Source organism: Taudactylus pleione, unplaced genomic scaffold (assembly GCF_031769625.1).
Source record: "Taudactylus pleione unplaced genomic scaffold, aTauple2 ptg000201l, whole genome shotgun sequence".
In the NCBI taxonomy this organism is placed as follows: domain Eukaryota; kingdom Metazoa; phylum Chordata; class Amphibia; order Anura; family Myobatrachidae; genus Taudactylus; species Taudactylus pleione.
In genome coordinates, this window is record NW_028284603.1 from 62945591 (window position 1) to 62963955 (window position 18365).

General features: G+C 47.5%; 1 protein-coding gene across 4 annotated transcripts in view; it reads right to left on the minus strand.

Moving 5' to 3' along the window:
* Positions 1-18258, minus strand: part of LOC148518667 (centromere protein H-like) — a 34917-nt gene extending 16659 nt beyond the window's left edge. Inside the window, exons 1-3 of one of the 4 annotated variants that reach the window (XM_088477656.1) lie at positions 18094-18258; positions 13616-13756; positions 5806-5861 (exon numbers count right to left, since the gene is read on the minus strand). In XM_088477656.1, the coding sequence (XP_088333782.1) occupies positions 5806-5861; positions 13616-13756; positions 18094-18131 (235 nt within the window). In that variant the 5' untranslated portion in view covers positions 18132-18258. Of the gene's footprint in view, positions 1-5805; positions 5862-13615; positions 13757-17718; positions 17873-18093 lie in introns of those variants that run through there. The other 3 variants (XM_088477654.1, XM_088477655.1, XM_088477657.1) reach the window with 3 other exon arrangements.
* Between the last annotated feature and the right edge of the window lie 107 nt (positions 18259-18365).

Sequence of the window (18365 nt, forward strand, 5' to 3'; positions counted from 1 at the left end):
CTCCAGGCAGCACTGCTGCATAGATTCTGGCTGCAGGGTGCCATTCTAGGCACCCTGCTAGCCAGATGAGGCCAGCAGAAAAAAAGCTGAGGACCAGACCAAATGATTCCAAGGGCCTTATATGACCCCCGGGCAGCAGGTTCCCCATCCCTGACCTAGAGAGATGGGAGCACCCAGGGCCATATTTTTCACACAAAGAGCTCTCATGCTGTGAAGGAGATTGCAAATGGCTAATTTATACACATCAATAAAACGGTGTTTAAATTGTTCAACACCTGTGTTTTTCTAACCACCTCCACACACTGACTGCCTGTCACTCACTTAGCGAGTGGTTCCTCTGTATCAGTGTATTTGCAATGCAATAGTCGATGCGCGTGCAGCTTTTCAAACATGCACAATTGCTCGATCTGCGTAAATATTGGCTTTGTGAAAATTTACATATCAGGCCCTATGTGCACCCATATAGAGATTTCAGTGTGATCACCAGGCAAAACCCCATGAAATAAGGGGCACCCATTATAGAAAGAGGGGCATCATCCCTTTCAAATAATAGATCGCCTTAGCACTTCTTGTCTGTTTATCACTGGACAATGTTACACTGCGCTACGGAAAATGTATGGGGGGGCACTATGTTCCCTCAGCCCCACAACTTTGTGGGGATCCATATTTGAAAGTGGAGTACGCCATTTCAAATTATATAGCCCACTCCAAGCTATAGTGGCCAGATAATATAACCCTGTGCTACGGAAATATTGTTTTCAATAAATAGGGGGAAGGGCATATTGCGCCTCATCTGAGACACACACACACTCCTGAAAAAGGAGAGTCCACTCTTTCAAACGATGTGCCCCCTTAATTGTCATAGGTAATAACTGAAACCGTACACACAAAATATAATAATAATAATCCACAGACTGGGGGTGGATCTCCCACTTCTTGTGCCCCAAAAAAATATAAATAAAAATAAAAGAAGGGGTGGTCCCTCATTTAATGTAGTCGGTTGTCTAGGTTTTAAAATGGTAGGCCTTGTTGGGCTACTGTATTTTTCCTACACATAGGAAGCGTTTAAACAGACAGCAAGAATAAAAATAAAAAAAAAATAAAGTAATTGAAAAAAGGCTTCTTTTAATTTAAGTACAGATTTTTTTTTCCTTCAAAACCTACACACAGAAACCCACTTTTTACTATTTGTGCTTCATGTTTTGCCAATAATCCATCTTTCCAAAGTAATTCTTTGTGGTGCTTATAGTACGGTGAAAAACAAAACCAAACCAACTTGCTTTTGGTTCCCTTTCTTCAAATTTCAATAAAAAAAAATTTTTTTGAATGAGTAAGAAGATTTTTCAGAAGACTTTGCATTTACAAATATACCAAGGTATACTTTCTGTGGGTACCGCATAGAAAAAATAAATATATAAATCATATCCATGATATGAACATTGGAATGTGACAAGCACCAATGCCAGGAAATTGTGATAAAAACCCCCATCACCAAAAGAGCTTAATATTTTTCTCCATACTATTACAATTCCTGAAGGGCCTCATACACAGTGAGATGTGCACCCAGCAATGCGATGCACGATCAGACGACAGTCAGCGATCCCCACTAGTAGTGATCCGCTATCCTACAGTCCAATATGCTCCCCCCTTTGCATAGACTAGCATGGTAGACTTTAATGGTTAATGGTTAATGGTAGACTTACCTTTGTTAACTCTTTTCTTCATGGTATCCCTATGGACCTTGAAGAAAATGTGGTTGGAGTGATCCAGGCACCAAACAGTTAAGCTTTCAGCTCCCAGGATGCCTGGGGTCCTCCTCCACATATACCCCGCTCCTGGCCACAGGCATTCAGTTTTGTAAACTAGCCCAAGGAAGGAGAAGGAAAGAGGAGATTGAAGGACAATGTACACCAGAAACTCACAGAAGATGAGGGAATCCGTGACAGAAAAATTACCCAATGAAGCCAAGTGTGCCAGGGTGGGTGCCCTGTGGAGCTTGAAGAAAAAGTTGAGGTAAGTTTACCGTAACTCTTAATTTTCTTTTTCAGGGTCCATAGGGATAGCATGGGGGACGTCCTAAAGCAGTTACCTTAAGGGTGGGAATGCTCCTGAGCGGAAAGGAGAATCCGCCGCCCAAAGGAAGCTTCCGAGAGGCAAAGGTGTCAAGGCGTAGAACCTAAGAAAAGTGTGGACAGAAGACCACTTGGCCACCTTGCACAATTGTTCAGCAGAAGCACCACAGACAGAGTATAATGTGCTATTGCCGTGTTTGGAACAGGGAGATCAGCCTGCGTGTAAGCCTGAGAGACAGTCATGTGCAGCCATCGAGCCAGAGTTTGTTAGTTGGCCAGCATCGCTTGTGAAAACCATACAATACAAAAACAGGGTCTGATTTTCTAAAAGAGTGTACGATCCACATAGATACGTAGAGCACGAACCACATCAGGGGGCTTCACCTACAGAAAGGTCTGAAGACTGGAATCACATGAAAATGGGATACTACCTTAAGAAGGTAACCCGCTTGTGTACGGAGGACAGTTCCATCCTGGTGAAAAATCAAAAAAGGGGGAGAGACAAGAGCGCTGCCAAATCAGAGACTCTGTAGGAGACAGCGAGGTGAAAGTGTTTGCAGTCAACCACTTCAAATCTACTGAGTCCAGAGGTTCAAGCGGGGGGAGCCTGTAGCCCCTTGAAAACCAAAGACAAATCCCACGGTGCCACCGGTGGGACAAAAAGTGGCTGAACGTGAAAAAAAAAAAAAAAAGTTTTAACAAGCGGCAGAGTAGAGATCTTTCGGATACCTCCAGCTAACAAGCCCCCGTGCCACGTGACTGAAGCCGCTGGGCGCCAAATCTTGAAGTCGGTGAAAGACTGCTGCAGCGCACTCAGCAACAGTCGAACATCCAGCAGCTAGCCCAGCATCGGGAGAGGAAGGAAAAGAACCTCAGGGGCAAGCCCCCCACAAGGCAACCCGCAGCAACACTGAACTGACCAGCGGGCACCCTATCAGATCAATGCCCAACGGTCCACCCCCATAAGGTAAGTCGTTTGCAGCATCTCCTGTAAGGGAAGCCGGTAAGAACTCCAGGCGAAGGAATGAACCACTGAACAGGCGCTATCACAACATGTACTGAGGTGTCATGGAGGTAATACTGTGGTCTCTTCTATATATAGCCACATTTCAACAGTAACTATGTCAAATACTGCAATTTGACCCTGTACCAGTTAACTGACTTAACCTTAAAATTAGTCGTACCAAAAAATAAAAAAAAAAAAACACCTTGTGGGGAGGATGCATACCCGAGAGATCACTTCAGACCCAGGAGTCTGCAAAATTAAGAAGTCGGCCTCCCACCCTGGGATCCCCCACGATGCCTTTTTCACCTTCTGAGGAAACCGCTACCCTTAATAGCGGGGAAATGCATAAAAGGAATAGGGATACTCCACCTGCTCTGTAAGGACTTTATATCTGCCGGATTTGTCTACCAGCCGGAGGACTCTGATCGCTCAGTACACTACTAAACCAGCCTGAGGTCTCTTCTACCCTGTGCACTCCCCCCCATCAGCGAAGTGACGGCACCATGTGCTATCGGTTGCCCGCTACAAAAGACCTAGGCCTGAATCCCTTGTGCGGTAAGAACTCAAAGGTATACTCCTCTTGGAACTGATAACCCTACTTACACCGCATAACTGGGTGGGCTAATATGATCCGTGGGATGCACTAAGAAAGGGAGACAAGTTAAAAATACCTGGCAATTGTATTGGAGACAAAATGCAAAACTGTTGAGAGACATTGCAGGTGTAAATCAGCTGCATATGATTTTATTAAAGGTGGACTTTTGATTTTTTTTTTTGCTTGGTAATTTTATTGATAAAATGAATATGCGGTGTAATGTACAAATATAGATCATTTTTAATATCATTTTTTAAATATATACTGTATATAAAAAAAATGGATATTACATTTTGAATCAAATGATTATCTGCACTCCTTGTTGTTTTAGATAACACTAATTGTAGATGCCCCATGAGGCCCGCCCCAATAGGCGGAGGGTTTGTCATCTGGCTTGGAAGCTGGATGTCTGACCGGCCAAGTCCTTAGTTTGTGGCTTGGTGGTCCTGCGAGAACTAGATGGTCTGGAGAAAGGCTGTGCTTTTGCTCTTCCCTGAGGGCAAAAGGACCGAAAAGAGGACTGCTTAGGCTTTGATGCAGCAGTTGATGGCAGACCTGCAGATCTTGAGGCTGCCAGAGTAGCTACTATCTTATCAGATTCTGCTCCAAAAGTATGTTTCCATAAAAAGGTAGGGATTCCAGAGACTTCTTGGATCCCGCTTCCGCTTTCCAGGACCTTAACCAAAGGGCTCTACGAGCAACAACCGAAGCTGCCGATGCTATAGAAGCCAGGAGTCCAGAATCCATATACAGGGAGACTAGACCCAAAACCTCCTGAGACCAGCAGCTTCAGCAGAGCACTGACAAGTGGTCGCTGGGCATCTCATATACAGAGGAGGAGCAACCCACACGGGAAAACATTGGATGGATCGCAGTCTGGGCTGGGGGAGGGGCTGCCTCCCCTATGCTGTAATAACCCCCGGGTGCACTGGCCCGTAGCTACTACCTACCCCGGCGCCAGACAATTATACCCTGGTGGTCTTTGTGGGTGAGCGGACACACTGGTTGCCCCACTACAGAAAACTCCGGCGGGTCTCCACCGCCGGAGGTACAGACTGCCACACGCAGTTTCCTGCGAATGCCTTACCTGCATCTCAGTGTACCCAGCCGCAGTCCTGGGTCCCAGCATTGCCGCTATCCAAACTCTGCTGGTGCCCGCCAAGATCACCAGTCCAGTTACTGGTGTTGACGCGCAGGCGGAGGTAGATTGAGCTGCAGCGTCCATTAGGACGGCTATTACTTCTTGCTCTAAAAAAGAAAAAAACCCTTGGGACTGCTAAGCAGTCCCCCTGTTAGGAAGGTGCAACTGATCCTGCCACACCAAACAACTAAATGCCTGTGGCTAGGGGCGGGGTATATGTAGGTGGACCCGAGGCATCCTGGGAGCTGAAAGCTTTACTGTTTGGTGCCTGGATCACTCCAACCACATTTCCCCATGGTATCTGTGGACCTCCTATAGGCCCTGCAGAAGAAACTCCATTCAACACAAGGTGATTCATCCAATTCACTAATTATTTTAACATGATCAATCCAAAACCTCTGAACATTAGGGTAATTTCCTGCATTGTACTAGCAGTTTTAAACACTATTACAACACCCAAAAATGGGCCTGAAAATGCAAACCATACACAATTCATGAGGTACTGATGTTACCTTTCTTTCTGAATTCTGCCCAGCAATTCCCACCCAATAGCCTACCAGGAACATGGGACTGCAAAATCACAGCCCCACCCTCTATAACGGGTCTTCATACCACCTACCCACTTCACAGGAGAAGCAGGAGCGTTGCCCAATATCTCGGGAACACTCCCTCAACTTCTGCAATCTACAAGGAAATTACAGGAGAGTGTGTAATTAAGAATTTCCACATCTGTCAAAACAAGTTGTGTTTCCACTGGCATTTGAACTTGCATTTTTAAAATTCCAATACTGTAGTTCATAAATATCAAAGTATATCACTTATATTAAACACATTTGTAATTACATTCTGGTAAATGACAGTCAACTATGACCCTATGTTATGACAAAGCCAACGTCCTACCTCAAAGGCATATGAAAGAGTGCACTATGATCTATGCATTTACTAAAAACACCAAAGTTATATTTTTTGCACAACATTGTGGAATACGAACGTATTGAGAGATCAGTCCTCATGTCCATTAGCTGCTGACTGATTTGATTTTGAGACCTGCAAGAAAAAATAAAATAAAAAGGCATTGAAGGTGCTACTGAATCTCGTCTGATCAATGCTCTGATAAACAAGCCCAGTGAGGTCACTGGTGACTAGTGAAACGCTAATCTATATTTCTGACCCAGCTCACAGGGAGGTCTTCAGTGTGTGCCAGTAGCAAGTTCTCTTTAAGGGGTCTATTCATTATCACTTAATTTGTACAAAAGCAGGTGAAAATTAACATTTCCACCTGCTTTTGTAGAAATTAAGTTTTGGGGCCATTCATCAAAAAATTAATGCAGGAGATATCACAGCTCTCACCTACTTACCTTTCTCTCCCGATGTGGCCCGCTGTCCCCATACACTAGTATTCATCAAGCTCCGACAAAATAATATTTTATCAGAGCTTATCTGCGGGAGCAGTCGCCATTTTCAGATGGTGTTTGCTCCCGCAGAAGGTGCTCACCTCGTTGCTCCTAAAAAGCAGTCATAAACATAATGAATAGAAGCCCTTAGTAGTAAATACATTGTTCTTTTTAACAATTAAAATCTTTGTTTTAAGAATTATATTTATATAAATTTTTTAAAACTTCCAGTAAAAGCAAAATTTTCACACAACTCATGATTATGAGATGATATTTAGCCAAGTCTGATTTGTAAGACTGCTTTAAAAATTACAGCCAAGGGGGTAAAATACGTACAGGTATGACATTTTGGGATTTAATATTCAACAAAATTGTTGGTTTTGTAGAGAATGAAAAGTTTGTGCAGCTATGGTGATTCACCCCATAATTGTATTTATGATGATCTTTTCAAACCACCATCTACTTGAAAAATATGAGATATGGTAAGAACTTACCCTTGTTATCTCTATTTCTACGAAGTCCATAGGGTTCCACAGGATACCTTGGGGTATAGGTGTGACGTCAGTCGCAGGGCACCAAAGAGTTAAGCTTTCAGCCTCCCAGGATGCACTAGGTCCCCCTCCTATACCCCGCCCCCGAGCCAAGGCACCTCAGTTAGTTACCAAGCCATAGGCCGGAGGAGGAGAAGGAAGAGAGAGAACAAAGATCTGGACACATACAAGAATCACATTCTCACCAGAGGGAGACGGAAAACCGGTGACCAGAGCAAAGCCCATCTGCAGCACAGGTGCGACAGGGCGGGAGTCCTGTGGAACCCTATGGACTTCGTAGAAATAGAGATAACAAGGGTAAGTTCTTACCATATCTCATATTTTCTACTTCAGGGTCCATAGGGTATCCACAGGATACCTTGGGGATGTCCCAAAGCAGTATCCTTTAAGGGTGGGGACGCTCCTGTGCAGAAAGGAGAATCCGCCGCCCGAAGGAAGCATCCTGAGAGGCGAAGGTGTCAAACCTGTAATACCTCACGAAGGTATGGACAGAAGACCACGTAGCAGCCTTGCAGATCTGAACTGCCGAGGCACCACGTCGAGCTGCCCACGAAGGACCCACAGACCTAGTGGAATGAGCCTTCAGAGAAGGAGGGACCGGTAGGCCTTCATGAAGATAAGCTTCAGAAATAGCCATACGGATCCAGGCTGCCAAAGTTTGCTTTGAAGCAGGCCAACCCTTTTTACGGAAGCCAAAGAGGACAAACAAAGCGTCCGACTTCCTAAACGAAGAAGTGCGGTCAACATAAGTCCTTAAGGCCCGCACAACATCCAAAGAGGCCTCACCCACGGAAAGACCCGGTGAGTTAAAGGCCGGAACAACTATTTCCTCGTTAATATGAAACTGGGAAACAACTTTGGGAAGAAACTCGGGCCGAGTGCGGAGCACTGCCCTGTTCCCATAAAAAACCAAGAAAGGGGGTCTACAAGAAAGAGCCCCTAACTCAGAAACACGTCTGGCCGAAGCAATGGCCAGAAGGAAAACAGTCTTAGCTGTTAGCCATTTAAGATCCACTGAGCCCAGTGGTTCAAACGGCGGTCCTTGGAGAGCCCTCAGGACCACAGCCAAATCCCAAGGCGCCACAGGTGGAACAAAGGGCGGCTGAATGCGGAGAACACCCTGCATAAAGGTGCGCACATCCGGGATTGTAGCAATCCTACGGTGAAACCAGACAGATAGGGCCGAAACCTGTACCTTCAAAGAAGCAAGGCGAAGCCCATGATCTAGTCCCGCTTGCAGGAAGGCGAGAATCCGAGACAGATGAAACTCCCGCGGTGCATAACCTCTCGGTCGACACCACTGGAAGAACGTATGCCACACGCGATGGTATATCCTCGCGGAAGACGGTTTCCGAGCTCGTAACATGGTACGCACCACAGAGCTGGAAAACCCCCGGGACCTCAGCATGGCCGTCTCAACAGCCACGCCGTCAAAGACAGCAGAGTCAGGTCCGGGTGAAGGCAAGGACCCTGAGACAGAAGGTCCGGTCGTAGCGGCAACCGCAGAGGAATGTCCACGGACAGACCCTGAAGGTCTGAGAACCAGTGCCGTCTGGGCCACGCGGGAGCTATCAACAGGAGCGTCCCTCCTTCCTGTTTGAATTTCCGGATTACCCGTGGAAGAAGGGAGACCGGAGGGAACAGGTATGCGAACCGGAACGTCCACCGGACGGACAGAGCATCCACCAGAGACGCCCCTTCGTCTCTTGTGCGAGACCCGTACACCGGCAACTTGTTGTTGTGCCGGGACGCCATGAGGTCGATTTCTGGAAGACCCCACCTGTCCACCAGTAGTTGAAAAACGTCCGGGTGCAGGGACCATTCCCCCGGATGAACGTCCTGGCGACTTAGAAAGTCCGCCTCCCAATTGAGCACTCCCGGGATGAAGACCGCTGATATGGCCGGAAGATTGCGCTCCGCCCAAACCAGGATCCGAGAGACCTCTACGAGAGCCGCCCGACTGCGAGTTCCTCCCTGCCTGTTTATGTAGGCCACGGTGGTAGCGTTGTCCGACTGGACCTGCACCGGGCGACCCTGGAGAAACCGCTGTGCCTGCTGGAGAGCATTGAAGACCGCACGGAGTTCCAAGAAATTTATTGGAAGCTCCGCTTCTGTCGGCGTCCACCTGCCCTGGAACAAGTGTGGACCCGAAACTGCTCCCCAGCCCCGAAGACTGGCGTCCGTTGTCAACAGGACCCAATTTGGAACCCAGAACGGACGTCCCTTGTTGAGGTGGGTCGTCTGTAACCACCACGTAAGGGACAGGCGAACCTCCTGGGTGAGCACAATCGTCTGGGACTTCAGAGACTGAGTCAGCCCGTTCCACTTGGACAGGATCAGGTGCTGCAGATGTCTGGAGTGAAACTGGGCGTATTCCACCATGTCGAACACCGACACCATGGAGCCCAGTAACCTCATCGCCGAGTGTAAGGACACCCGGCGGCTGTGCAGACAACTGCGCACCCTTGACTGTAAAGCAGAGATCTTGTCCTCCGTCACGAAGATCCTTTGCTGTCCCGAGTCCAATAAGGCTCCAAGATGCAGAATCCTCCGAGACGGGATTAGAGTGGACTTCTGCCAGTTGATTAGCCAGCCGTGCCGTTGCAGCAGTGCAATGGTCAGGTCCAAGTGGCGTAACAGGAGCTCTGGAGATCCTGCCACCAATAACAGGTCGTCCAAATACGGCAACATGCGGACTCCCTGCAGCCGCAGAGAAGCCGCCATGACCGCCATCACCTTGGTGAAAACACGTGGTGCTGTTGCCAGGCCAAAAGGTAACGCCCGAAACTGGAAGTGGTCGCTGCTGATTGCAAACCTGAGGAACTGTTGATGGCGCCAAAGAATAGGGACATGCAGGTAAGCATCCTGTATGTCCAATGACACCAAGTAGTCCCCAGGTTCCAGCGCCAGAATGATGGACCGTAGGGTCTCCATCCGAAACTTCGGGACCCGCAAAGACTTGTTGAGTGCTTTGAGGTTGAGAATCGGACGATATGACCCATTGGGTTTCTGTACCAAAAATAGATTTGAATAGAAACCCTGGCCCCTCTGGGAGAATGGAACCGCCACTATAACTCCAGCCTGGAGCATAGTGTGCAATACCTTCCGCAGCTCCGTAGCCTTGTTCCGGTCTGATGGGAGACCCGTGGTGAAGAAGCGAGCCGGGGGTCTGTGCCGGAAGGAGAGGGCGTATCCGTGGGAAACCACCTCCAGAACCCAAGTGTCTGTCGTAGTGGTCGACCAACACTGGGCAAACTGTAGCAGGCGGCCTCCCACCCTGGGATCCCCCAAAGGGAGGCCCGGACCGTCAGGCCGCAGGCTTGTCATCTGGCTTGGGGGCCGGACGTCTGGTACTCCATGCCTGCTTCCGGGGCTTGACCGATTTCTTAGGGCCAGCCTGTCGAGGAAACGACTGTGGTTTGGGCCTGCCCTGGGCCCTAGATGACCGAAAGGACGATGGTCCCGAACCAGAAGGAGCAGCGGCCGACGGGAGACAGGCAGATTTGGCTGCCGCCAGCGTGGCCACAATCTTATCCAGATCCGGACCGAAGAGAACTTCTCCGGTAAACGGCAACGCTTCCAGACCTTTCTTGGAATCTGCGTCCGCCTTCCAGGATCGCAGCCACAAGGTGCGACGAGCAGCTACCGCTGCTGAAGAAATTCTAGACACCAGAGTACTAATGTCTAGAGCCGCCTCGTTGATGTAGGTGGCCGAATCACGGAGATTGCCAATCAACTCCACCTGATCGGCCGGACAGTCGGATTCAAAAGAAGCCTCTAATGAATCCGCCCAGCGCTCCATCGCTCTGGCAACCCAGCAAATGGCCATAGCCGGCCGTGCTGCCCCCCCTGCAAGGGAATAAGCGGACTTCAGGCAGATTTCTACCTTGCGGTCCGTAGCATCCTTAAGGGAGGACATGGATGGCATCGGCAATGTGGCACTACGGACAAGACGGGTCACGTGAGAATCCACCTGTGGAGGGGATTCCCACTTCGCAAAATAATTATCCGCGAACGGATAAGCCACCGCCAGGCGTCTCTGCGGCTGGTATCTTTTGCCAGGTTGTTTCCACGCCTCCTCTAAATGGTCCACCAACTGACCCGAAAGAGGAAAGACTGTGGCATCGCCCTTCACATCTTTGAAAAAGGCATACTTAGATTTAGCCGCTGGGGGAACTTCGTCCTCAATCACCAAGGCTGTGCGGACCGCCCGAATAAGTCCAGGAATATATACTTTGGACTTAGCATCAGCGTCCTTAGTATGGAGAGGTTCCTGATCGTAAGGATCTAGAATCTCCCCATCATCAGACGTCCCTTCGTCATCCTCATAAGGAGCGGACAGAGACGCCACCGGCCTTTTATGAGACCGCAGCACAGACTCCCCTTGCAACACATCCGACAAGTGCTGTACAGAACTCGTCAGGGAGTTAACCCACGCTGGCTCCTGAGAACCCGGGAGCGGGGAAATAGGGAGACTGTGGGGTACCACCAATTGTCGTGGGAACCCCTGCATGGGTGACGACACCACAGACTGCTGGGACAAACCCATCGGAGTAAACGCGGGCTGCGGAGCTAACTGGCCCACTAAAGCTGTTAACGCCTGAGCGAAACAAGCCCAGGGCGGCTCCTGTACCGGTGCTGTAACCGTAATAGACCGCGCCATGGACAAACACTGCCGGCAAAGGCCCTCCGCGCTACCCTCCCCCTCCGCTAACGGTACTTTGCACGTGGTACACTGTAGCCGGAGGGGAAAATCACTTTCAGACATGATGGCACCACGTATGTGACCTCTCTCACCAATTAAGTATTAAATAGGCGAGAGACCACCCTGCAGCACCGCACCGCAAGGGCTTTAGCAGAAAGAACAGGGACAGTAATAAAGCTGACAGTTTAGAGAAGAAAAGATTACAGGCAGCAGCGCTAGCACAGTCACATACAATGCAGAAAAATAACAATTCCTGCACTAACAGCGCTGATCACTCAACTACACAGACACAGGGCCTGGTAGGACACAGCGCTGCATACACAGACCTGACCACAGCGGAGGAGAGGTATGCGGGGGGGACCCAGACCACGATGCTTCCGTCCAGCGCTTCCAGCAGCGTTCACCATGCGTTCTGGAGAAGATGGCCGCCGAGGAGCAGAGAGGAGGCTGGCCTGGGGGAGGAGCGCTGCCACAGGACCAGTCGGCAGCATGCAGAGAGGGCTGTGTGCAGCGGGGGAGGCGCCGGCTGTGAGACAGGGAAGGCGCGCTCCCCTGGCATGCATTTAATCCCTGGGACGCCGCAGCGCTACCGCTCTGCTGCGGTCCGCTGTCCCAGGGGGTAGTGGAAGCGCAGGTTGGTCGCCTGGCTCCACGCTGCAGCCAGTCCCCAGGGAGCCCCCTGCCTGGGGACTTAGGACCATGTGATCAGCGGGGACCCACCGCGGGACCCCGCTGCTTACCTCTGTCCCCCTTGAATCCGGCCATGGTCCGGAGCATCTGGGGTCACCGCTAGCTGTGACCCCAGACGCCCACCAGCATCCCCGGATCAGTACCGGCGTTCTGGTACCGGCGGGGTGTAGGGAAGACAGCATGGACGTCAGGACTGACTGTCCATGCTGTTCATCCAGTTGTGCAGCCACAGCTGCATGAAGAATAAGCTTCAGGGGCTCTTCTAGCCCCCACTCCAACAGGTGCACCCGACTCCGGCCGGGCACCAAACTAAACTGAGGTGCCTTGGCTCGGGGGCGGGGTATAGGAGGGGGACCTAGTGCATCCTGGGAGGCTGAAAGCTTAACTCTTTGGTGCCCTGCGACTGACGTCACACCTATACCCCAAGGTATCCTGTGGATACCCTATGGACCCTGAAGTAGAAATTATATTTTCATTAGAACACCTTGCCTGCTGGGACTGTGGGCACAATGTGCCGATAAAGCTGATCAAATAAGTCAAGGCATCCACACCATTTTTTTTTTTTTTTAGACATACCAATGTCTCAAAACCTCTGTCTCTGCAAAACAAGACACAGAGCACATGTGCTAAGCTATGAACAGACAACTTGTATGGATCAAGCATTACCAACTCAAAAATCTGACATTTATACCCCTTTTATACTGCAGCAATAACCAGAGTTATTGCCGGGTCTACCCGGGTCACAGCTCAGAGGAAAAGGGTCCCTAAAAATAACCCGGGTCAAGTGACCTGGGAATCCAACCCAGGTAGCTACAAGGGTTGGACCCGGGTAATGGTGCAGTGTAAACGGCGTGACCTGGGTTATCAGACCTGGGTCATGTCTAGAATGAGCCAATTCATGGTTGTGGAGCAGTCACCTCCCACTTTTTATGACCTCACAAGTTTAGCAAGGAAGACCCACATTCAGTGTGAACAGGGCTAACCTGGGAATAAACCAGATTTTAAGGTGTAGTGTAAACAAGGTCTGACCTGGGTTGGAACCATGTCCGAAAACCCAGGTAGGTCCCAGATTTTTGGTAGAAAAGGGGTATTGCACAGAGTGGAGAACCAGTTATTGCTGGGGCAATCCGGGTCGTTCATCCTGGGTCCGTAACCTAGGGCGCTAGCAGGGTTATTCCTGTGTCTGTCCTGGATAGGCAGCAATGTGAAAGGTATGACCTGGGTCATGCCTAAAAGGCTGCTGATTGGCTGGCTCAGGAGCGCTTGGTGATGACATCTCCAAGCGCCCTGTGTGAATGGCGACGTCCCAGGAATAACTCTGGTCCAACAGGCAGTCTGAACAGCGTCATCTGAAGCCCCATCTTCAACATGTGTTCAGTATCCCCGGTCGGACATGGGTTGGAGCCGGGGAATCAGTGTGAAAGGGGTATTAGACATCTACAAACTTGCAATATTGCTTACTGGATTATCTGCATGCAGGATTCCAGATCTGTGCTGGCTTTAGAGGCATTTTCAAGGCCTCCATGTGTACTGGGAAGACTGATTTCTAAACATTTGGCACTTATGTTGCGAAGTTGTACGAATATGTCAGGCATATTCTCCCTACGAATGAAAACACAAGTTAGGATAGCCAAGCCAGGTTAGACTCACAATAATCAGAACCCTCTAAACATTTATAGAAGTGATTTTTTGGAGATCACAAGAACACTTTCTTTTATAAATATTCGCCATTATCTGGATATTGCAATTAAGGTACAGGTTGAGTCTCCCATATCCAAAATGCTTGAGACCAGGGGAATTTTGGATAACGGAATATTCCGTATTTTGGAATATTTGTATTTTATAATGAATAATCTTGGGAATGGGACCCAAATATACACACAGAATGCATTTATGTGTTATATACACCTTATACACAGCCTGCAGGTAATTTTATACTATATTTTCAATAATTTTGTGGCTCAAACAAAGTTTGTGTACAGAAATTAAATTAATTTATGTTTCATATACACTCTATACACAGCCTGAAGGTAAGTTTATACAATATCTTTAATAATTTGTGCCTTAGACATCAAAAATCTAAGGTTTCATTATCTCAGTCATGCCAAAAGAGAAAATCTGTATTTCAGAAGATTTGGAAATGGGAGACTCAACCTGTAATATTTGTTGTAGGATCAGAATCCACTCTAGCCCCTGATACTTATGCAATACAATCAGATTTGATATGTTTACGAACACAACATTCTGATGGATTAACCCCTGTGGATGAGTGGGACTTCTCTGCATATACACCTAAACCATGGATGATAAGTCCCACATGCATAGAGGACGGACCAAATAAATAAAAATACTACTGGGTCAGGGGGTCTTCCAGTTGGGAAACTGGGTTTTGGGTACTGATGTCAGCACCATATTGTAAATAATAAAAAAAAAAAAAAAAAGTCCCCTAAATTAATGCGGTAGGTTTCTAGTTTAAAAAACAGTAGGCAGCAAAATTACTACATATGGTCAGTGCCAAAATAGAGATAGAAATTAGTGTGTGTGTGTATAATATATATATATTTTTAATGCCGCTCTACGCATAAACCACATAGTATTTATTTGTGGGACTTTTTTTTTTTTTTTTTAACAAAACACAATTGCTTTGGATATGCTTCAAGCTTATGGACATTGACAATTTTAACAATGACAAGGGGACAGTAGTTTGTCAAACCTGGCATGCCGATATGGTAGTAATGCGATGTAAAGCAGGGGCGTCTTGAGGAGGGGGCCCATGTGCATTCCCCATCCAGGGCCCCCACCTCTCTCCTAGAGTGTGCCCAGAGTCTACTGCGCATGCACAGATTGCCAGGGATATGGTGCGGACGCCATTTTCCCAGCGATTTCCTCACTGCACAAAACGCCGGAAAAATGGCCGTGGCCATGCTTTACTGTTGGCTTGACAAAGGGCGAAGACTAAGGATGGCCTGGTGTCTAGAAGGGCAGCAAAGAAGCCACTTCTCTCCAAGAAAAGAAAAAATCTGGGACAAACTGATATTCTGCAAAAGGTACAGGGATTGGACTGCTGAGGTCTGGAGTAAAGTTATTTTCTCTGATGAATCCCCTTTCAGATTGTTTGGGACACCTGGAAAAATGCTTGTCCGGAGAAGGAAAGGTGAGCACTACCATCAGTCCTGTGTCATGCCAACAGTAAAGCATCCGGAGACCATTCATGTATGTGGTTGCCTCTCAGCCAAGGGAGTGTGCTCACTCCCAATTTTGCCTAAGAACACAGCCATGAAAAAAAAAAAAAAAAAAAAAAAAAAAAAAAAGGAAGGAGGATTGGTACCAAAACATCCTCCAAGAGCAACTTCTCCCAACCATCCAAGAACAGTGTGGTGATGAACAAAGCCTTTTCCAGCATGATGGAGCACCTTGCCATAAGGCAAAAGTGATAACTAAGTGGCTCGGGTAACAAAACATCAAAATTTTGATTCCATGGCCAGGAAACTCCCCAGACCTTAATCCCATTGAGAACTTGTGGTCAATCAAGAGACGGGTGGACAAACAAAAACCCACAAATTCTGACAAACTCCAAGCATTGATTTGGCAATAATAGGTGGCCATCAGTCAGTATTTGGCCCAGAAGTTGATTGACAGCATACCAGGGCAAATTGCAGAGGTCTTGAAAAAGAAGGGTCAACACTGCGAATATTGACTTTGTATAAAAATGTATAGTCAATAAAAGCCTTTAACACTTATGAAATGCTTGTAATGTTACTTCAGTATACCATAGTAACATCTGACAAAAAGGTTTAAAAACACTGAAGCAGCAGCAAACTGTGAAAACCAATACTTGTGTCATTCTCAAAACTTTTGGCCATGGCTGTATATATCTATATCTCACTAGCGAACTGTCCCGGTTTCACAGGGAGCAATTTCATCTCAACACAACCCCCTGGACGTGGCAGGAGTGCGGTATTCTAATCATGGCTGAGTGACTGTGCCCCCGGGCTGCCCGATCACTGTTGCCAGCAGAAATCAGGACACACTGAGGATGAAGTCCTGGGTGCAGAGGAACCAAGAGTTTGTTTTTGATTGTTCACATCAGATGCACCATGTCAAGGGGGAAGCTCAGCCTGGCCTGGTCACATCTGACATGACCACACCAGGCAAGGGTTATCTGCTGTACATTGCCAACAGTTTTCTCCTGTAAACCACTGGATTTGCTCTTTAGTGGTTTGAAGGGTGATGCTCAAACTGCTGGCAGAGAAACAGCCGGAAAAGCTATCTAGCCCAGAGCCGCTCACCCCTAGTCCTCAAATATCACCACAAGCCATGTTTTGTGAATTTCTTTAATTGTACACAGGTGATATAGGGGCTTTGGAGATGGATCAAACCATGGGGAGAGAAAATCGAGAGAGATCAAATACTAGCCAATCAGCTTCTAGCTTACATTTTACAGGCTGTGTTTGGAGTTAGGAGTTGATTGTTTGGTACGTTATCTCTTTCCAAGGTTTGATATATCTCCCATATAATCTATTTTGCTGGGTCACCAACTATCTCACCTGCTTCCAGACAGAAATACTCAAAACATGATCTGTTGGGAAAACTTGAGGGTTAAGAACCCCTGATCTTGCCAGTCAAAATATAAGGAGGCGGCACAATATACTTATGAGGGCCAAGAGAATTCATAGTATGGTTAAAACTGATTTTCTGACACATCAGGGGTGCCACAGGTTAGTGAACCAGGACTAGGTCAAATTATTTATGGTCAATGTGATTGGCAGCCACCAGCACTGGTTTTGCCTATCACAAACTACTGTATGTGGACAAATAGAAGTGCAATCCTGGCCACTACCACATAACTGAACCAGAGGGTGACAGCTTAGCACAATTTACTTAATTTAATAAACTTTAAACCTAGGGGTGCAGTCTCTAAAATCCTTATACTCAAGGGGGGGAGGGAGGGGGAGACAGACAGACACCATCAGTTGGTTGTTTCACCTTCAATAGATCCATTTTTTTTTCTGCATTTTGGAAACTAAAACTCCACCATAAAAAGTAATCTTGATAAAACCCCCCTTTCATTAAACCACCCTCATCTGGGCAGATTAGGAATGCAGTATACATCCTATTGCCCTAATTTAAGGGGCAATTCAATGCAATGCTGAATAGCCCCAGGAAGGAGTCAATTTACTGCGCTAAGGCCAACTAGAACCACTTAAGTCGGAAAATGCTAGCTACTGCACCTTAAACTGGGTGTTTTAGTCGCGGTAGCGGGCATTTTCCAAACTAAAGGCCCAGCTGCAAGCACCACACTATGGGGCCTATGTATCAAAGCTGGGAGAGAGATAAAAAATTGTGAGAGATAAAGTACTAGCCAATCAGCTTCCAATTTACATTTTTGCAGGCTGTTTAAAAAAAAATGAAAGGAGCAGATTGGTTGCCAATTTATTGGTTACAATGTTATCACTCTCCCAGCTTTGATACGTAGGCCCCTAATTCTGTTAATTTCTGGGTTTTTCTTACATAGAGGGGGGATTAGGGTTAGGGACCCCCAAGGAGGGTTAGTTTTTACTTACCTTAGGGACGGTTGGGATTTCCAGCGCTGTCGGGCTTCCGCTGCCGGGAACTCTGCTTCCGTCAGCCTCCCACTGCCTGGACTCAAACTGCCAGCCAGAGGGCCGGTGGTATTTCATACTGATCCCAGCAGGAGGTTCCCACACACACACTATCTTCAAGTCACCCAGGTTTTAAGAATATTTATGCTTGACCACAGGTGACTTCATTAGTACCTCAGTTAATTTGATTTAACTCACACCTAACTTTAATCGATCCCCAACAAATACTTAATACATATGATGGATTAAACTCAAATATATAGGGAAAGAAAGGGGAAAAAAAAACAAGATCCAAAGTCCCTGTAAGAAGAAACAGCAATCTATGCTAAGCCTGACCTGGTGTCCTTTTTCTTTGCTGCTTTCTTTCTAGACATTATTCTCACCCACCAGCCCACTAAACAGAACACCCCTCTTCCAGCGCTTAAATAACAGACAGGATATCTAATTATCCAATCACTTTGATGTGTGTTGCTTCCATAGGATTAGGTGAACACCGGATCGGACCGTTATACAGAGACAGTCTAATCTCAGAGCATTCAGTGCACACACACGACTTTATAATATATTTCTCATCATTATTGATTCATTATGCTATATTATTACTGCAA